This window comes from Mus caroli, chromosome 7 (assembly GCF_900094665.2).
Source record: "Mus caroli chromosome 7, CAROLI_EIJ_v1.1, whole genome shotgun sequence".
Taxonomy (NCBI): domain Eukaryota; kingdom Metazoa; phylum Chordata; class Mammalia; order Rodentia; family Muridae; genus Mus; species Mus caroli.
The window spans coordinates 69,960,101-69,982,169 of NC_034576.1; the positions used below are offsets into that span (position 1 = coordinate 69,960,101).

The window sequence follows — 22,069 nt, forward strand, 5'->3', positions numbered from 1 at the left end:
AAAAAAAAAAAAAAAAAAAAAAAAAAAAAAACAAAGTTGAGGAAGAAAAAGATAGTGTGCAATAAGACTTTATAAAAATACCTGGGCAATCTGCCTCCTACCTTCCTTGGCCACACGTGACAATAGCTACTTGCTTCTTTCTTAAGAAGCAGTGAAAGGTCTGACATGGTGGCACACACCTTTAATTGCAGAACTTGAGAAGCAGGGGAAGGCTTTTGAGACCAGTTTAAGCCTACAAAGTGAGTTCTAGGACAGCCAAGGCTACACAGAGGCCCTGTCTCAACCCCCCCTTTGCTCCCCCACCCCCACCCCCACCGCCAAAATAAAATAGTAAAAGCTCATGTTGGAGAAATAACTTACTTCGTTCTATTATCAACTCATTTATGTAACTTTTTAAAGGCTTATTAGCACTTTAAAAATATACATTTAAACTTGAAACAAAAACTCAGAGATATATTCTCAATAAGCATGTACCCCTTGTTTAGAAAGCAGCAAGAACAGAGTCCAGGAAAAGGCCCAGAGACAGCTCACCAGTGTTGTAGGCTGTCGGCATTGCTGAGTACACTAGTCCCTGCGGAGGCAAGCTCGGAGTTGTCACAGACACTACAGGAGTGGCAAGAGGTTGAGTGGCTTGAGAACTGCTTATCCTTTGGGCATTCTGTGAGAGATCAGAGAACAGATTAAGTGTAATTATGTGGTATTTATGTTCAGACTAAAGATTTTAAAAATAACTTTCAATTTAAATGTGACACTTCACAGTTTTATGTGGATGTCATTATTTCTTGAAACAGTGATATGAGATCCTTACAGATATTAATGAGAATAACTAAATATTTAAGAGATCTATCTTTGTATTAATTATTCATTTCCCCTTTAAGACTACAGCATATTAATCCCAGATGCATGTCTTAAAATAGAAACTTACCTTATGGGTGATAACACTTTTGTGTGATAGCTTAATGAGGACTTGATATCATTACAAGTATTGTCAAGCTACATTAAATGAAGTCTGTTTATGTTTTAAATGGTTGGTGGCAGCAAAAGTAATTTGTATACATGAGATTATAAATGTAAGAGTACAGGAACAAAACTACTTCCTTTTCAGTCTTTCTAGACTAATGCTTTAGGCTGTGGCTTATCCCATGTAGCTTGTGTTATGGTCTCCCTCCTGCTCACCCTGCAGGTGATCCAGGTTTTAACAGCACACTCAGATCTGTATCATTCTGGCCTTCCAGTTTTCTGAAAGGAAAGGATCTAAGTTTTTAAATAATGTACTTTTCAAACGGCTACTAAATACTGACTGACTGTATTAATAGTATCAGCATAACTGTATGTTAGCCAGGTTGGGAATAAATTAAAATGTTGACAACCCCACCCACCCCACCCCTTTCTCCTTTTCCTTTTGTCCCCTTTCCCCTAGAAGGTCTATGTAGTCCTGGCTGATTGGGAACATACTATGTAGATCAGCCTTGCCTTGAGCACACAGAGATCTAGCTGCCTTTGACTCCTGATGGCTGGGATTTAAGAACTGCCTATTCCTGGCAAAAAAAGAGTCAACTCTTCAATGATGAAGCTACATTAGGACAGCCCCTGTCTTCCATGTGTAGGGTATGGCAGAATAATTTTTTCCTTCACACTGACCTAAAGTTGACGTTTTCCAGGATCAAGTATCAGAGAACAGAAGAGACTCCACAGTTTGTATACAAGAAGCTAAAGGATAACTATAATTTGTTTTTACAAATAGTTAGAGCCTAATGACTGACAGTTTTGGGGTCTGTGTCAGAGCTCAGGAATCCAAATGAGATTGCATTTTCTCTTGCACTGTTTCAGAAAGCACTGGAATGAATGAAGGCCTCTGGCTAATATGAGTGCCTAACGGGTGATGGTCTTTTGAGGATCTGGACTCCAGCTTCTCTCAGGTCAGTTTGTATTTCCTACACCTCTATCTTCTCACAGGGCATCTGAATACCATATGATGTACAGGCATGACTGGAGTCTTAATTACTGATTCACCTCTTCTTAAGCCTGGAGAAAATCACTTTACTTCTCTGAACCCTTTAATTTGTTACAAAAGGAAGACAGACATGTTTGTCATGTCTGGTTTTCAGTGCTCCTGCTGATAATTGAAGAGGTGTATTAGAAATGAACCCAAGACAGCATTTTTACTGTCCCCAGACTTCCTGTAGTTAAAACTTTATATTATTGGTGACATTGGTGACTTAAACAGACAAATATATTTATATTTCTTCTGATCCACAGCCATCCCACTAAATCTGTAATGAGATAAAATTATTCTAGAAGTGCAAGGCTTAGAACCGAGCCACTGTGGCCTCACTCTTGCTAGGGAAGTCCTCAACACAGGCCGAGGAGCTGGCTCCTTTCTTTCACTTCACTTTGGATCAGAGCCATCAACAAATATTTAGGGCACAAACTGCTTTGAGTAACTTTCTGAAGTCTAGAGAACTGCATTTCTGGTTCTTCCTTGCATTTTGAATTGATTTAATTTTTAGATTCTGAATTAGCTTAAACTTTTTTAAAAAAACAATTTTTATTAGATATTTTCTTCATTTACAATTCAAATGCTATCCCGAAAGTCCCCTATACCCTCCCACCCCCCTGCCCTGCTCCCCAACCCACCCACTCCCACTTCCTGGCCCTGGCATTTCCTTGTACTGGGGCATATAAAGTTTGCACGACCAAGGGGCCTCTCTTCCCAATGATGGCCGACTAGGCCATTTTCTGCTACATATGCAGCTAGAGACACGAGCTCAGGGGGTACTACTGGTTAGTTCATATTGTTGTTCCTCCTATAGGGTTACAGACCCCTTCAGCTCCTTGGGTACACTCTTTAGCTCCTCCATTGGGGGCCCTGTGATCCATCCAATAGATGACTGTGAGCATCCACTTCTGTATTTGCCAGGGACTGGCATAGTCTCACAAGAGACAGCTATATTAGGGTCATGTTAGCAAAATCTTGCTGGCATATGCAATAGTGTCTGGTTTTGGTGACTGATTATGGGATGGATCCCCAGGTCGGGTAGTCTCTGCATGGTCCTTCCCTCCGTCTCAGCTCCAAACTTTGTCTCTGTAACTCCTTCCATGGGTATTGAGGGATGAAGTTTTAAAGAGTGTGACTGACTACACTTTGTAGCGATCTTTCTTATCTTCATGATTTCTACATTTCAACACACTCAGAAACTATCTCTGAGATTCTGCAGTTAAGTGTCATTTTAAGGAAGGCAAAAAGTCACACACTGTCACACATTGGTATGACAGGTGGAGAAACAGTTCAGGCTCAGCACTGAGTCAACAATTTCAATGAGGTTTTGACTTAATCTGGTCTCAAAGAAAACTCAGTAAAACGAAGTGTTCAGATGGTTCTGTGTAGGCTATCCCCACTCTGGGCTTTTTAGAGTTGCATCTTCACAGCAACTTCTTGGTATGACTGCAAAGACTAGAAATAATGACCCTCCATACTTGGTCTGCCCACCAGCTAGATCCCTGCAAGCAGCGTGTTCCGTGAGTAAGTGACTTTCAGAACCACTAGAGGGCAACACAGTGATAGATAATTAAAGCACTTAGGACAATAGTCTAAGGGTAAAGAGCGGGGTCCAGTAAAAGATGAACTGTTTCAGCTTAACCATAATGCAACCATTAGTGGTGTCCTTAACTCAACAGTTCCCCCAAAGACAGTCACTGTGTAATCTAGCATCCCATTTATAGCTAATCAGGGAGTATATTTCATATACCAATCCAAAAATGAGCAAGCACAGAACAAATAAAAGATCATCTCTTATTTTAAGGATAAAGAACAAAGAAACTTATTTGAAAAGAAAGTGTTAAAAACACACCAGCATGCATAAACATGTCATCATAAGGAAATGAAACCAGTGGATGCCTTTACACGCCATGCTCACATGCACTCCTAACCCCTACCCATGCCAAAACTGGAACACTCACAAGATTTTATTCCCTTTAAATCGGAGTCATCTAATTAGCAAATGACTTGGAATGCATATGATGACATCTGTTGAGTTTGGGTTTTAGTTCCCAACATAGAGCTAAGTCATTTTTAGTCAAGTTTATTTTCCAGAGGAAAAAAACCAATATAAAATATGTTTTGGATAAACAGGTAACAGCTGCTTTTAAGAATCAAATATTCCTCGTAAGAAGTAAATGTGTGTATGTTCAATCACTGACACTTCTTTTTGTAAACAGGGAACCCCCTTGTGGTTCAGACTGTCTCATGCAGGATGAAATAATCAACTCTGAAAAAGGTGACCTCATCAAAAATGATGTAATCTTTTTGAAAGAAAGAAACATAACACAAGATTCTGTGTTACGATCTCAGGGACTCTGAGGGTGAAGTCATTTTCTAAAAACACTTTAATAATTTCGAAAGCCACATAAGGTATTTTGTGTACTTCCTTAGCAAAAAAGCTTAACTCATGGATAGCTATTGTTTTTACAAGTTACTTCAAAATGTTTTCTCCTTTACCCCTCAAATAAAAGGGACCAATATATACAGCAATAAACATAAAAACTAGGGTCAGTAGTGCCAGTAGGTGGACTTCTTGATTAAAAAATGTTTGGATAGTGGAAAACAAATAGAAAAATATCTTTGTAACAAAGGAACAAAGCTTAAATAAAAACATTTAAAATAATTAGTACTATTTATATATTTTTCAACTCTGTTCAAGCAGGAAACCACACTCACCAGCTCCAATTCCTCTTCCTCCGACTGCACTCAGCACATAAGAGGGATAAGAGAGTTAACTATGACTGCTGAATTTGCAACAAGATCTTTCTTTAGAAAAACATGGCACTTGGATTCTAGTAGCTGTTTGCAACTTTACAGAGGTTCTATACATATCAAACGATGTATATAGTACTTGCCTCTATATTTATAGTTGGTTTTTCAAAATAAAGGAAAATTCTTTTAAATTCTCTAGCCAATGATTTAAAGCCCCATCCTGTCCCTTAATCGCACCTCCTCTTACATGGGCCTCTCCTACACACAGCCATTGCTTCTGGGACACTTCCAAGTTTAACACTGTGCACCTTATACATTTAATCCCTGCATAACTGCACCATCTGGCCAGACAGTCTGTATATAGTCTGTCTACTACCAGACTCTATTGTTAGAAAACTGTTGTGTGTTTTATTTTCCCAGTGGCCAACACATCATAAAACACAGTCAGTGTTTACTAATAAATGCTATAGTTTTGAGTAATAATACATGTTTACCATTTGCAAATAACAGTGTTCCCATGAATAAAACTATCTTAGTGGAGTAAAGCCTTGCATATGATAAAGAAGAGACTGGAAGGGAACTGTTAAACTTTAAAAACAGTAAAATGAGTAAGACAGGTTTTCTCCTTTTACGTGGTTATGAAATACTTCTATGCTAGCAACAGTCTGCTCGTTGATATTTTCTATTTCACTTGAGTAAGTCACGTTTCTTCCAATTTGTAAAGTATCCTAAGCCTCACTGGTTTCTCTGCAAATGAATAAACTGATCTTTTACTCAACAAGACAAGCACTCAGTGTACAAGTGGGCAAATATAGTTCAGTTGCTCACTTAAACATATCATTTCATTATCTCCAATTTACAAGACAGATGTCAAAATAATGTCAAACTCTTGCTGTATGTAAAATACAGTGTAACTTTAATCTACAGAGATAAGGGTATACTTTATAATTAAAACTTTGTCGTATAAGATAAGCTTATACGACAAAGTTTTAATTTTCCATGGGGTTCATGGTTTTGTCTTTTCTTTCTGTGACTAGATATGATTTTATTAAGCAGTTTTCAAAGTCCAAGTAGTTGGGTCTTTCTAACACACATTTCTGCGTCTTAAGTGACTTTTTTTTTTTTTTTAGAAAGCTCCTAGCAGGTACTGCCTACCTGCAAGGTGCTCAAGGAGCCACCTTAGTGGCTGCTCTTTTCAGGCATACTTCTTTGTTATACACATTTGTGTTTTAACCATTGTGTTTACTCCACAGCACTCAGAGAGCTCCTCTACACACCTCACCCAGCTTTCTGAGGTTAACACCCTCCCCAAAAATGTTGAGACTCGGGATCGCATTTGTAAAGCTCTGCGCTTCACTTAGATCCCACCAGGCTTGGTGGGCTGAAGGACATTAACTGTGGAAAGAATGCCTGACTGTATCAGAAGGCAGATGTATTCTCTTTGTTTTACTATTAGTGGTGTTAAGCCAGTTACCTAAACTAAGGTAATGTCCTCCAGGATTCTCCACTATAAAAGCACAATTTCCCCTTTATAAACAACACATGTTTAGGTACAGAAAACTTGACAGTGTGTAAATGGTTCACTTTAGATGTTTGCCCATTACCTGCAGCAGTTACTTACTGACGGGCCCATAACAGTTAGGGCCCTACTATGCTATTATAAAGCTGTTTCCTAATCTTTTGTTTTGTTTTGAAGACAGATCTTCTCTGTGTTCTCCTGGAACTGGACCAAACTTTTTAGACCAAGCTGGCCCTGAACCTGAGTTCCAGACCTGCCTGCCTCTGCCTCTGCCTCCTGAGTGCTGGGATTAAAGGCGTGCTTTAAGGTCCAGCTTTCCTATTCTTATAATTCTTCCAAATTAAATCTGTTACCTAAGGAGGAGGTATTACCAGTTCCTTATTTATTTAATCATATTTGTATGATGGAATCAGCATTCCTTTTTCCTTGGGTTATAACCTCAAACTACTGTAATTTAAAATTTTCTAGTTTTGGCAAACTGGGATTTTTGTTTTGTTTTTTGTTTGTTTTGTTTTTTGAAAGAATGGTCCCTGGGACCTTTCAATAACTACATCGTTGTTCCCTGGCTCCTCTGGCTTATCTTGTGCTTCCCTACAACCCACCACTTCCCCAAGGGAGCCCTTAGCCTTTGAATTAGATAATAGTATTTAGATACCACAAGCAGAGAGAGCACCAGGTACACTCAGCAACTAGATGAAATTACTCAAGGAGTTCTTAACAGACAGAACTAGAAAGTACATGAGGATTCTGTGTCTAGACAGTCCATGAAGAAACTGGCTTTATAGGTGTTTTTGCTTACAATGCCTTATTCTGGTTTTGCATGAAGACAGACGCTGCCTAATAAGATGAGGGGAAGGAAGTGCTCTTTTTTTTCCTTTCTGAGATAGTGAAGAGTTGCTATTAATTCTATCTTAAATGTTTGATAGTTTGGTAGTGAAACCATCTAGATCTGGAATTTCTATTTTGGAAGATTTTAAAAAGAAAAATACAACTTCCTTATTTAGCACTTAGGTGAGCTGAGTAATTTCCTGGTAGTCTGTATCTTGGGACAGGACTCTCTGTGCCATCTCCTTTCTGCAGCCTTTTGCATTTTGCTCCCCTCCCATCCTTGGTATTTAGAACCTATATCTTCTGTCTTTGGTCAGCATGGCTAGAAAATGATCAATTAAATTAATCTGGAAAGAAAAAAACAAGGGTTTTTTTTTTTCAGTTTGACTCTTTGACTCTACTCTTTTTCCATTTTAAAGTTCCTGCTTTTTTTTCTTTTCTTTTCTTTTACTGCTCTGGGTTAAATTTTCGCTTCTTTCTCCAAGTAAAAGCTATGGTTACTAACTTGGGACCTTCTTTTCATCCTTATCAATAATTTTATTTATTCTCTGTGTGTGCATTCACAGGTATGTATGTGTGCAGGTTAAAGGTCAATGTCCAGGAGTCAGTTCTCTCTTCCTACCCTGTGAGTTCTTAGGACTGAAGTCAGGCTGTCAACTTTGGGAGCAGGTGACTTTGCTTGCTGTGCTGGTATAGTTTTATGTCGATTTGATGCAAGATAAAGTCATCTGGGAGGAAAGAATCTCAATGGAGAAAATGCCTCCATAACTTCAGTTATAGTCAAACCTGGAGAGAATTTTCAACATTAGTGATTGATGGGGTAAGGACCCAATCCATTGTGGGTGGTACCATCTCTGCACTAGTGGTCCTGGGATTTAGAAGAAAGCAGGCTGAGCAGGCCATGGGAAGCAAGCCAGTAAGCAGCACTCCTCCGCAGCTTCTGCATCAGCTCCTGCTTCCAGGTTCCTGGCCAACTTGAGTTCCTGTCCTGACCTGTGATATGGAACTTTAAGTCAAATAAATCCTTTCTTTTCCAACTTGATTTTTGGTCACAGCAATGGAAACCCTAACGAAGACACCTGCTAAACCACCTGGCAACCCCTGACATTTCTTTTTCTCTAATACAAGCATTTAATGCCTATACAGTTTCTCCAGCAACACTCTTGATGGTCCTCAACATTTTGAAATTTTGTATTTTGTTTCAGTTAGTTATGGGTATTTAAACAATTATTTATTTTAAATTATGTGTGTCTATGGACATGAATATGGGTGCCTGTGGGAGCCAGAACAGAGCATCAGATCCCTTGGCGATGTAGGTCCTGATAGTTGAAATATGGTTTTCCACTAGAGCGAGAAATACTCTTGGCCTGACTACTAGCTATATGTATGCTAAATTTCCCTTGATAGTTTCTTCTGAGGCCCACAGATTATTTACAAGTGTGAGGCTCAGGGATCCTAACAAAAGAGGGAACAGGAAGACTGTAGGGCTGGAGGTGGTGGGTGACTGCGAGCAGAGTGTTCTCTGGGCACAACAGAGCAGCTGCACCTGTCGCCTCTCAGTGACTGGGTGCAATGTATAAACCCACGCAAGCTCAAGCTAGACAGAATCCCAGCATGGAGTTGACAGAAGGGGACACAAAGTCCCAGCCCTAGCTGAGAAGCTACTGGCTGCTAAGAGATGGAGAGTCAGTTTCCTTTAACGTTATGATCCCTGGTAGGCCATACTAGAGGACAGTTTCCACAATGACACCACAAAGGGACTCTGTAAATTTTGTTTTGTTTTTAAAAAAGAAGACACAAATTTGGGTGGGTAGGAGGATATCTGGATGGAGTTGTGGGAGTGTATTCATCAAAATACACTGTATGAAATTTTTAAATAATTAATGAAATTATTATTTTTAAAGGTAAATTTATGGTTATATTTCTACATTAAGATACCTTTCTGAGACTCATTTCTACTGATTATGGACAGAGTCAGTTCTTATAAATTTGCTAGGTTTTCTTTTATGAAATAGAATGGTCTATTTTGGTGAAATGTCCTTAAGTATCTCCTAACTTACTATAAAAATGACGCTGCCTACCTTTCTAAACTATCTCCAAGTTAATCTGAAAAAGCATCAAACATTAACTGAAGGACATTTTATACAACACATGAGCAGTGTTCCTCAAAAATGCTAAGGTCACTTAAGCCAAGTCTTAGAAACTCTCACAGCCTAAAAGAATTGAAGAAGACAAGATTAATAAATCAAATATGCTATAAAACCTAGTGGCTCTGGCATGAAGAAAGAGATGAAGTTTAAAACTTAGGAAATATACGTAAATATGAACTTTAGTTAGTAATAATTTATAATACTGGGTCATTAATGTTAATAGCTGTCATAGTAATATAAACTGTTAAAAGAAAGTGTATATGAAGTATAAGGGAACCTTATGATTTTAGTAATCTTTCCAATGAATCAAAAGCTATTCTAAAGTAAAAGGTTTATAAACTGTTTATTCTTTTATTCCTTCTGTTCTTCGTTTCTCTGCATACAGTCAAGATTTTGATGACACCAGTATTACTTCTTCAAGAAAACTGTAACATTTCTCGTAGAGTATTTATTTCTGCTGACAAGAAATTCCTGTTTTTAGTTTGAAAAGGCTTTGCATTTATTTTTGATGAATATTTTTGCTGGATATAGTGATGTGAGATTTTTGTGTTCATTGTTGCTTCATTGTTTACCAGCTGGAAGGAGAGGTACAGTGGTAATTTTCTATCTTTGGTCTATAGGTCATTAACTGGCTGTCTTTAAGCATTTCTATTTGCCCTTTGCTTTTAGCAGCTCCAATGTGCATGTGTGTGTTTGTGCATATGCACACTGGAAGTGTTTCTCCTACTTGGTGACTGTTACCTCCCTTAGAGCACTGTTCCTACTCTTCTTCTTTTTGGAACTCCACTTTCAGACCTGTTGCACTACATGATAAAGTCTTGCAGCTCTCAGATCATGTCTAGTTTTGGTTCTTATATTTACGTTTGGGTATTTTCTACTATTTTACCTTGCTGGCCCAGCCACTGTCAAGTTTTAGTTACCTCTCTCAGGAACTAGACTAGGTTTCAAAGTTATTGTTGCTGTGGTTACCTTTAGTATATTTAATTTAAACCCCTCAAAGGTGGAAGATGGGCAGACCAGTGACTATTTCCTTCTATCATCCCCTCTGTGATGTGCCTCAGACTGCCGTCTCAGTCACCTTGTTACTCTCATAGTTCCCACCATCAATGTCTTCTTGCTTCAGAAGCAAGTAACAATACTGTCCTTTCTGCATTCCCAGACACAGTGTGGTGTCGTCAATGCACTAGAGGTGATGATATTTGTTGTTCACCCCTCATTGTATGTATCCCATGGAAGAGAAAATGACTCATACAAAGGCTGACCTCACTGCAGTGGCCAGCTGGGTTTCCAGGACATCTTTCCAGGTCTTAAACTATGTAGTGCACTCAGTGGGGCTCAAGATGGAAAGATAGGAGTCCAATAGAGAAGTCTTCTATAGGACTTCTATAGACTCCTAAATAAGAGTCTTCTCCTATAGAGAAGACAAACTTAACCTACACTGGGGCTTCAGAAGTTTCACTGCATGCTTGGCCTCCAGCAATTCACTAATCACACTAGCACCAATAGCTTTCTCCATATGGCCTCTAGATAATCTGACCACTGTGAATTAGCAGCACTAAAATGAATTTTTTTTAACAGTATAAAGTTAAAAGCAACTTATTTTAAATTTTCTGTTTTCCCAAATCAAAGAGCCCCTCCTCACACTTTTATTTATTTAATGCAGAGTCAAAATATGACTTAAAGATCATGGGCATGTGTACTGCTATCTTGGATAAATAGTAACTTTTAGTTCTGTTTTCTCATCTCTACCTTGCTATGATCATAGCCTAATTGAGAACTAAATGAGAAAATAACCCTAACAAATTACTGATGAAAAATTAGACAAATGTAGAATCACTCCCTGAGCCTGACAGCATCACTTTCACCTAGCAAAACGCAAATGGCAAATTTAGAAACTGCACAATAGAATGAGAACCTGGCATATCATATATATTAGTGTGCTAATAGTCAAACTGCTGCTGAACTCAAAATGTCTTTAAAACTTGCATGTTTATTCTAAAACTGTCTACAAGAAGCTAAGGACATTCTGTTCTTCACACAAAAAGACAATTCAAGAACAAATGATTCTAGAGCCGTCAAGACTCTCAAGAGGTAAATAAAAAAGTATTATACTCTGGTCAAAGAGAAGGGTTATGTAAAAGGAATAAGCAAAGACAATTTTTAGAGAATAATTCCATCCAGCTTGCAAGCGTTCTTCCCTAGATAGTCTGTAATAGTTCTCTTTGCTAAACATAATTTTCTAGCAAATAATTTCATTATTCCATACCTAAATGCACATATTATTGAAAATATGTGAAGTACATAACAGAAATGACATGTTTAATCCATAAACCAAAGTCAAATATCTATAAAGAATATCTAAAGAAAGTTTTCAGCCTGAGAAAATTAAAACTGAGTATAATAACCTCTCCAATTTAGCTTTTATTTTAAATAAACATTAAGCAATTTTACTTATTTCAATAATTTGGTTTTTAAGCACTTAAATGTCTTTCTTCAACTCCTAATTTTGAATAGAAAATTTATTAAGAAAACCAATGGACACTACGGAGGCTTAGAAGACCTCAGAGAAAAATACAGACGAGTATAAACTGTGGGTTTAAAGAACAAAGCTAAAAAGTGGGTCAACTTACAAGTGGGGGCATCATGCCCTTGCTTGATGGGGGAATGACAACTCGTAGATCTGGTTTCCGACTGTTCATTCCAAGATTGCCACCACCTGGTGGCGGGGGAGACTTTGTAGGCATGACTTTGCCTAAACTATTTGCACCAGTATTTCCAATCAAATTTGGAGAGGCCCTTGAGTTTACAAATCCATTCCCTGGGAAAGGGAAAAACAGTTGCTTATTAACATGTAAAGAGTCATTAAAATAGTTTAACAAATCTAAAATAATGCTAACTGCCCATATATATATGTGTGTATGTAAGTTTTAAAAAAATGATTAATTTTATAAACTTAGAAAATTAATTTTATAAAAAATAAGAATTTTATGACATATAAAGTTTACTATTTATAATAAAACACAATGTCATTAATATTGTACTATTATTTTGACAGATACTCATTTGTATTTACATATTTTAAATCTCTTCTACTTTTGTACTTGTATCTTGAAATCTTGAAATGGGGAGGGGGTGACCAACAAGATGCCCCTTAGTGGTTAAAGACACTTGCAATCCAGCAATGGCTTGAGTTTGTTCTGCAGGACTTGCATGGTAGAGAGAACTGACTCCTCTAAGTTGTCCTCTGATCTGCACATGGCACCATATTACCTGCATGCCCCTCCTTATAATAAATATGTATAGTAATAAGAGGAATGATGTATATTTTTGTATTTGAAGTGGTTGACTGATATGCTGCAACTTGTTTATCCTTGGAAAAGGTTCTGAGTTTATCCTTTTCTCTGAACCTATAAACAGTATTTTCTCTACTACTTTTCATATTGCTAACCCTGTTATTTTCTTTACTACTGAATACTAATACTGGCTCTAAAAACAAAACAAAATTCCCAACAAATAAACAACATTCTCCAACTTAGTACAGTTCCCACCTTACAGAAGGGGCATGGGGAAGGGTACAGTGTCTTCTGCAGCTGACAATGGGGACTGTGTCAACTATCACAGTTGCTACTGCAGTCAAGTTTTCCCATCATATAATCAAAGGAAGATGACAGAACAAGAACTCACAAACAGAAGGAAAAGGGGATAGAAACCATGAAGCAGAACACAAATCCCACAGATGCATAAACACATCAGACACAACAACACAGGCCTAGAACTGAGCCGTAGCTTCTTAGCTCCAGGGAAGGACGACAGCTGAGAGGAGATGAGTCGTACCGTACCTACAACACATGTCAGTGATCACAGAGTCAAATGACCAACAAGGGACTTGAAAGAAAAGGAAGCTACAAACTCAACTGAAGACTCATACAACAAAGTTAACCAACATGGACTAAACAAATAAGTCACTTGGAGAAAAAACTTTAAAATGGGAGAAAAAATTCCATAAGAAAATTGAGAAGGTGAAAAAAGAACCAACTAGAAATTCTGGAAATTAAAGAACCAATTAATCAAATCAAATAAAAAGCAGGGAGCATCTACAGACAAGATGAAGCAGAGGAACTATTCTGGGATGGAAAACAAGGTTAAGACAGTAATACATGCAGATAAATATAAAAGCAATGGAATCAAATTTCCAAGAAACCAAACTAAAGCAAAAGGAACTAAGATAGTCAATAGTTCAAATAACCTATTCACTAAAATATCTGAAAATTTCTGAAACCATGAGAAAGAAAGTGCTCAGAACTTCAAATAGACATGGGCAATGGACTTCTTCATGATTCAAAAATACAAAGACGGGTTGACAAGATGGACTGATGGCTATCAAAACTGATGATCTGAGTTCAATCCCTGGGGCCCACATGATGATAGAGAAACCGACTCCAACAGAATATCCTTCAATTTCCACACATTGCAGAAACATATGCACATACCCCCCACATATACATAATAAAATAAATAAGCGTAGTTAAAAATAAAAAGCAAAGAAACAATACTAAAAGCAATAAGGCAAGGGCAATGAAATGGCTCAGGAGGTAAATGTGATTGAGTGCAGGCAGCACAACCTGTCTTTGATCCTTGGGTCCTATAAAGTAGCAAAAAAGAAAACCTGGTTGTCTTCTGACCTCGAAGCATGTGCCATGTGCATGTCTTTCTGTCTCTCTCTCCCCTCCTTTCCTTCCTTCCTCCCTCCCCGTCCCCCCTCAATTACTTAACACACACAACCCAAAAAGCTATGAGGGAAAAACACTAATTCACAGGGGCAGAAATATTAGAATAACAGTAGGTCAGAGAGTCTAAAAGTAAGAAAAGCAAAGAATAGTTTATTTCATAGCCATTATTGTCAAATCCAGTAAAATAATCTATTAAAATGGATGGAGAACCAAGTAAAGCACAAGTAAGTATAATCTGTGGCAATTAAGCAAGAAATGCAGGAAATGCTTAAAGAATAAAATACACAAAGAAGTTTGACAGTTTACTCACAACATGAAAGAGTATATTTCATGAAAACAAGTGATTAAAAAAGGCAAAAAGAGATAAAATTCATAAGGTCCAAAACCAGAAGGAGAATGAGAAAGAGGAGGAGGAGGAGAAAGAGGAGGAGGCGGAAGATGAAGAGGAAGAGGAGGAGGAGGAGGAAAAGAGGAAGAGGAGGAAAGAAAATGAAGAAGATGAAGAAGAAGAAGAAGAAGAAGAAGAAGAAGAAGAAGAAGAAGAAGAAGAAGAAGAAGAAGAAGAAACAACTGCCAACAAAAATAAACAGTAATAACAAACCCTTCTCAATAACGGGACTACAAGTGACTATTTAAAGATATAGACTAACAGACTATGCTTAAAAATGAGGTCTAAACCTCTAAGGAACTCATGAAACTAGAAGAGATTCAAAACCTGAGAGCCTGTCCAAGGCTTAAGTCAACCCACCAAGCAACAGAAAGCTGCCAACAAGCTGACCTATCAGTCCTCACATCTGATAATGAAGACTTGGAACCAAACCTAGTTAGGAGATGAGAGAGCCATTAAATATTAACAAAGGGAACATTCATCAACCAACAGGGCAGAACTATTGTAAATGTTTATGGAACAAATCCGGAAGCCTTCAGGTTTTAGATCTTTTCTAGTTACATGGGTTTCTTAGAGGCAACTGAATAGTTAGACCTCATTTTTAAACATGGTCTGTCAGTCCTTTAATGGTGAATTAGTCATTTGCATTCAGGTTATTATTGAGAAGGGTTTGCTATTACCATCGATTTTACTAGCAGTTGTTCTACGTGGTTTTCCATGGTCATTCATAAAACAAACATTAAAAGGCACAAAGACTACATGAGGTACTGACGCAGTACTGCAGGAGACTTCACTACTCACCCCCACACATAACCAGGTCTTCCAAAAAGGAAAATTTGCAAAAACCTCTCTATATCTTAACTATTAAATAAATCAACTGGACTTAATAGGTATCTACAAAGCATTCTAGCTAATAGAGAAAGAATATACACTTCTCAGCAGCACATAGAACCATTCCTAAAACTGATACTACAGACAACAAAGGAAGCTTTAATAAACACACACAAAAACAAACCCTGAAATGACTCCCTGCATCTAATCAGATCACAGTAAACTAAAACAAGAAGTGAACAGCAAGACTAAGCTCAGAAAATACATAACTACTTAGAAACTATGCATACTTTTTTGAATTTTTGAAAGCTATACTTTTTAAATTTTTAAATTGAAGCTCAATTTTAAAATCAGGGAGGAAACTGTAAAACTCTTACATGTCAAATGACCACTAAAGCACAACCTAACCAGAGCCTCTGGTATACAGCCAGGTCTTATGAGGAAAAGTCAAGAGCTCTGTGTTCATACTTTAAAAAGCCAGAAGGAGCTCAAGTCAACAAGCTAATGTACCTCAAAGCTCTAGGAAGACAAGAGATCAACCCAGGACTACATGGATTCACGGCTCAATTCTCCCAAACTTCTAGGAAAAAAAAAAAAAAATCTAACACTTCCACCAAACCCATTCTATGATGCCAGTATTATCATGATACCAAAACCAGGTAAAGACAAAACCAAAAAAGAAAACTAGAGACCAATCCATATAATGAATACAGATATAAAAATTCTCAGCAAATACTTGCAAACTGAATTCAAGATCACATGAAGATGTTATATCATGTTCAAGTTGATATCATCCCAGGACACAAGGCCTATTCCACAAAAGCAAATCAATAAATGTCATATTCCATATTAATAGACTTTAAGACAGTAAAACCACATGATAACTTCAACATGAAAGTTTTTTGACAAAGTTCAATACCTATTCATGATAAAAAGTCCTGAAGAAAAAAACAGGATAGAACATTCCGCAACATAATAAAGGGTATCTAAGACAAACCAAGCCACTCTCATGCTAAATGGAAAAGAACTGAGAACATTTCCTCTGTAGTGTAGAAGGAAACAGAATGTCAGCTCGCACTAATTACTCAATATGGTGCTTCAAGACTTAGTGGTTATAAGACAGGAGAAAGATAAAAATGATCAAACTCAAGAAGGAAAAACCATCTCTAGTGGCAGATGATTTAATTCTATACTTAATAGACCCCATAGACATCACCAGAAAACTTTAGGTCCCAAAACTACTTTCAGTAAAGTTATAAGACAAAATCAATATACAAAGCCAGAACTTTATACACACAGACCAATATCAAACGAACTAAGAAATAAGAAAAATATCCTATTTTAATTATTTTTAAAACTATGAATAAATCTAGCCAAAGTGGTTAAAGACTCCTATAAGTAAATTTTTAAGAAATTAGGAGAAATAATCTAAAGACAATAGATAAAGAAAAGAACGTCCATGCTCCTGAACTGGCAGAATGAACACTGTGAAATGGCTATGCTATCAAAATTAATCCTCACAATCACAGCAATTCTCAGCAAAAATTCAATAACATTATTCCCAGAGCTAGAAAAAAATAACTCTAAACTTCATGAAGAAATATGGAAAACCACAAAGCCATCTTAGTTAGAAAGCACACATTACAGAGCCTTAATGAGAAATACAGCATAGAACTGGCAAAAGAAGACATATAGATAAATGGAATACAATATAGGACCTGTAGATAAATCCAAACGGCTATGGACATCTGGCTGCTGATAAAGTATATGTACTGTGAATAGATATCCTATTCAATAAATGGTGTTGGCAAAACTGGATATATAGCTGCACAGAAATGAAATTATATCCCTATCTCTAAACCTGCATAAAAATCAACTCAAAGTGAATCAAAGACCTTTTTAAAAAACACAAAACAAAAAACCTGAGTACTGAAGTTGCTAAAGGAAAAGACTTCAAGAGATAGCTATAAGCACAAGCTTTCTGAACTGTACCCCAGTATCACAGAACATACGCCACAGAATATGCAAGTGAGAGTACTTAAAATCAAAAACCTTACAAAAGAACCTATCAGCAAGCTGGGGAAATGGCTTGATGGGTAAAGTGTTTTCTATGCAAGCAGGACGGCCAAAGCCAGGTGTTAGGATTGAAGAGAAGGCTCAGTGGTTAAGAGCGTTTGCTACTTTCACAGATTATGTAAGCTCAATTCCTAACCACCCACAATTATCTATGGCTCCTGCTCTTCTAGCCCCGAGAGCACCTCCACACACTTGGACATGCAAACACATGGTGCATGCAATGTACACACACATGCACACACAAATAAAAGTAAATCTTAAAAGAAAGACATGAATGATGGTACAAGTTTGCAACCCCAGTGGTGATGGTGGAGTAGAAATAATCAGACCCAGGGATTGGAAGTGCAAGCAACAGTTAGTGAGAACCGCCTCCAAAAATTAGATGAAGAGGTTCAAGAAGCCATCACAACATCAACCTGTCAACATGCCAGCATGGCGAGGCACACTAGCACACACATGCACGCACGCACGCACGCACGCACGCACGCACGCACGCACGCACACACACATACACCACACACATTTTAATTCTGTAGAATTTCTTTAATGAAACAGAACTATGTTTACTTGGTATACTACCTTGAGATTTACAAAGCAACTTCAGGCACACTTAGTAATATATAGTCAAATGATAAACTGATGTACGAATTCCATAATTTTTAAAATTACATTTATTTGTAGAGGAGGGGCATGCCTGGAAATCAGAGGACAACTTGTATGGGTTGGTTCTTATCTTCTATCATGTGGAATCTGGGGATTGAACTCAGCCTATCAGATCTGGGGGGCAAGCATGTTTACCTACTTAGCTAGTTTGCCAGGCTTGAATTTGTAAACTTAAAAGACTAAAATTAGGGGAGTGGAGAGATAGCTTGGTAGTTAAGAGTTAAGGTTGCTCTCCCAGAGGACGAGAGTTCAATGCTAAGCATACACATGGCAGCTCACAGCCACTTGTAACTACAGTTGTTAGGAATCCCATGCCTTCTTCAGGCCTCGTAGGTGCACAGACAGACATGCAGGTAAAACATCCACACACATAAAATAAATAATAAAAATGAAAATTTAAATCATTACTATGCTTAGAAAGACGGTTAAAAGTTTGGGAAAAGTTTTAAAGAAAATAGAGGCCTTACTATAATTACCTTCTTATAAATATTACTTGAGTCGAAGATACTATTATAAAAATATTTGTATAACAACTATGAGAGACTCAACCCTGTAGCCTCCTAACTGCAATCTGAATAAGCTGGCACCTGAACACAAGAAAGGCAGTGGCCTCTAAGAACTGCCGCATCTGCTCGGGAGGTGCACGTGGAAGACGACTACGCTTTCCCTGCCAGTTCAACCAAGTCTCACATTTGCAAAAATTTCACCATGTGACATAGCAATTCTATTTGTGTGTGACTTTATTTTGTTGTGGGGACTGTTATTTTTGTTAATTTTGTGAGGGTATTTCCTGTATTCTGCTTTCAATGTCTTGAAGCAGAATTTATTCAATCTGGGCTCAATCTCTTTTCCTGCATCTCCTGTAAGCTTCAAAGAGCAGTGTGGCTGTTGAGGGAAAAGCATCAACTCTTCTCTAGGTTATTCACTTATGGAGCAGAACAGAACTCACTCAAGAGCTAATCCAGATTTTGTGATCTGGAGGATAAAAAATATTTTACAAGTAACATATTCAAAGTTAGAAGAACTTAATAGACTTTTATACTGCAGAGCAATAAGGTTAATGAGGTTTCTGTTAATATATAATTGCAAGAATGCGTGTTCTGATTCTCTACTTGAAAGCCTACTTGAAAGGCTATTTCATGGACCCATGCTAAAATCTAAAACAAAAAAATACCCCCCACACTATTTTAGTATTATTATTATTAGCTGATGCAAATATGTAATTTAGGTGCATATATCATTAAGAAGCATGGCTGCGTCTTTCCCATGTGAATCTATAATGCATTTTATGAGAGCATAGTAAAGCACAAGAATCAAGTGTGGGGTTGAAAGCACAGTATCTTATGTTCCACCAGGGCACCGCAGCAGATAGTGAGTACAGATGATGTAAGTGTCTGGCAACATGCCAGGCTGAAGCCAATCTCCAGTGCAAGCTTGTTATTCTCTCAGACTGTATGGGTGCGTGCCTCTCAGCTTCTCTTTAAGTTCTATAATGGGGACCCTGCACAGGATGATTTGTCTTTTTAATTGAATAAATTTAAGTTAGTATGATCATTGTTAAAACTTGAATGGTAGCTTATTATCCTAACAAAAACACTCTTGAGTAAACCATATACCTATGCCTCCAGAAACTGAACAGGCCTCATCTTAATTAGGGTCCTATTGATAGAAGGTATGTTGTTCCATTACATCAGTTCATCTCATAGTTCAGAATCTGAACCCTGTCATTTGCAGCAATGTATTCAAGTGGATGGCAAGTTTCTCCATGGCCTTAGGACTACTGCCCTTCTAGCACTAAACAGTAGATGACTATTTCATTAATGGTTTACTAAGAAGCCACTTTTGAAGTCCAGATGTCAAACAAACTTCAGCGGACTCTAAAACCTCAAGCAAGATTCAAATTGGAAGTGGTAGCACACACCTTTAATTTTAGTACTTGGGAGGCAGAGGCAGGCAGAGCAGTGTGAGTTTGAGGCCAGCCTGGTCTACATAGTGAGATTCAGGCCAGCCAGGGTTACACAGTGACAAATAACAAAACTGACATGCTCAGCACACTATTCAATACATATGCAGGAATACATAGTAACATCATAAAACGTCATTTATGTGAAGATATAAAACTTACTAAGATACAAAAAAAGATCATGATTTTGAAATAATCAATGACACATTCACTTAGTTTGAGGACAATTCACACATAATGGACAATATGGATCATATCAGAAATATTTAATAAAAAACATTTGTGCCCTACTTTCAAAATCCAATCTTTCTTCATCTGTCCTGGGTAGACTGCACTAAAGATACAACTTTCTCCTCTGCCAGAGGCCTCATCAGTTCTCCTGCAATACGATGACCGAAGCATGCAAGTACAGACTTCTGCTTTATTTCCCTTAATTTTTAGTCCAAATTCAACTTCCAGGGGCTACTTTCTCCAGATAGATGCTGTCATCTCAAAATAATGTTTTAAATCTCTCTATCAATGTCACCCTCTGCCAGTCCCATGTCCTCTTTATAGAACTGTCCATCCAACACAATGCAGCTCATTTGTCTTTTTAGCTTCCACTCCTCTGGCACAGGCAATCCCCAACCTTCACTTTCATGCAACATGAACAATTCCAGATTTTTCTTGAACTTTTCTATTTCTAGTCCAATATATTTTTCTTTCTCAACACATTTTTAAGAAAAGTAGGTAGAGGCTGGGGAGAAAGTACATGTATGCAAAACATACACACAATATACACAAACACACACACACATACACTATTCCCACCCACCAAGCCCCACAATCGTTTTTAAGTGAAGGTGCTGAATATATCAATTGTTTTCCCAATCTTGACATTACAATATAGGCCAAAAGTTATATAACCATCTGAGCTACAATATAAGAGGAGAAACACATTTATACTCTCAGCAGTGAAGTGTTTATAGTAAATTGTAAACAAATAGACGGTCACCATGACCAAGCTATATAAATTATAGCATGTACAACTGCCAGTTTAAGTTTTCAATGACAGATGGAAAACAAAACAAAAAGTATCAAATCAGGGGGAAAAAACCCCACCAAAACAATTTATTATAATAAAAATTTTATGACTTTAGGGATACTATCATTATTATGTCACATAAAGTTCAAAACGAAAAAGAAAGGGGGGAACATTATAACCCTAACTAATGGAATCCATTTGGGGTTCCTTATGTTTTTTTCTATATGTATATTTTCTGCATAGTTTTAAATCACAACAACAAAAAAACCCTCCTTTGAGATTTCCCTAATTTTCACATTGCTGACTATGCCTATTTTATCCCGTTTTTCACTGCAACAATGTTAGCATGACCCTTTACAGTTTTCTTTTACTTCCTTTTTTAAAGATTCATTTATCTTTCTGTGAATGTATGTTTTCCTTTACGTATATCTGTATACCATATGGCCCTTGGTAACCTTCAGAAGCCAGAAGAAACCATCAGATCCTCTGGAACTGCAGTTATAGACAGACATGAACCTCCATGTGGGTGCTGGGAACTGAAACCAGGTCCTGTGCAAGAGCAGCCAATGCTTTTAACTGCTAAGCCACTCTCCAGTCCCTAGCTTACTTCTTTAGACAAAGTCTCAGAAAATGGATTAGGGGTTTAGATATTTTATAACCACTGCAATCTTTCAAAACAGGGTTTCTCTGTATAGCCCTGGCTGTCCTGGAACTCACTCTGTAGACCAGGCTGGCCTCAAACTCAGAAATCTGCCTGCTGCTGCCTACCAAGTGCTGGGATTAAAGGCATGCACCACCACTGCTCAGCTCTTTCAAATCTTTTAATAAAGACTATAAGCTGTCAAAAGCATGTATGAAGACCATCAGCTTCATTACATATTTTGGGTGTTCCAATAAAAGTGAGTATCAGATGCGAATTAGCAAGTTAAAGTCTTAAAGATTTTTGGCACTTTAATTTGAATATAGGCTTGCGGTGTAGATCAGGCTGGTCTAGAACCCAGGACTCTCTTTGTTCCATATGGCTTCTGAAATGCTGTGGTTACAGGTTGTACTGGCTATTTTTGTGTCAACTTGACACAGCTGGAGTTACCACAGAGAAAGGAGCTTCAGTTGAGGAAATGCCTCCATGAGATACAACTGTAAG

The 22,069-nt window shown here is 37.6% G+C and overlaps 2 protein-coding genes across 6 annotated transcripts in view; one reads left to right on the forward strand and one right to left on the reverse strand.

The window, feature by feature from the left end:
* Lysmd4 (LysM domain containing 4) overlaps positions 1–1,930 on the forward strand; it is a 19,070-nt gene extending 17,140 nt beyond the window's left edge. The window contains exon 3 of the mRNA XM_029479492.1: positions 1,831–1,930. Coding sequence (XP_029335352.1) covers positions 1,831–1,845 — 15 coding nt within the window. The 3' untranslated portion in view covers positions 1,846–1,930. The remainder of the gene's footprint in view (positions 1–1,830) is intronic.
* The window catches only part of Mef2a (myocyte enhancer factor 2A), a 123,027-nt gene that overhangs the window by 8,646 nt on the left and 92,312 nt on the right, over positions 1–22,069 (reverse strand). For 3 of the 5 annotated variants that reach the window (XM_021166331.2, XM_021166332.2, XM_029479490.1), the window contains 3 exons: positions 11,881–12,068; positions 4,718–4,741; positions 532–658 (listed from right to left, as the gene is read on the reverse strand). In XM_021166331.2, coding sequence (XP_021021990.1) covers positions 532–658; positions 4,718–4,741; positions 11,881–12,068 — 339 coding nt within the window. The remainder of the gene's footprint in view (positions 1–531; positions 659–4,717; positions 4,742–11,880; positions 12,069–22,069) is intronic. The other 2 variants (XM_021166334.2, XM_021166333.2) reach the window with 1 other exon arrangement.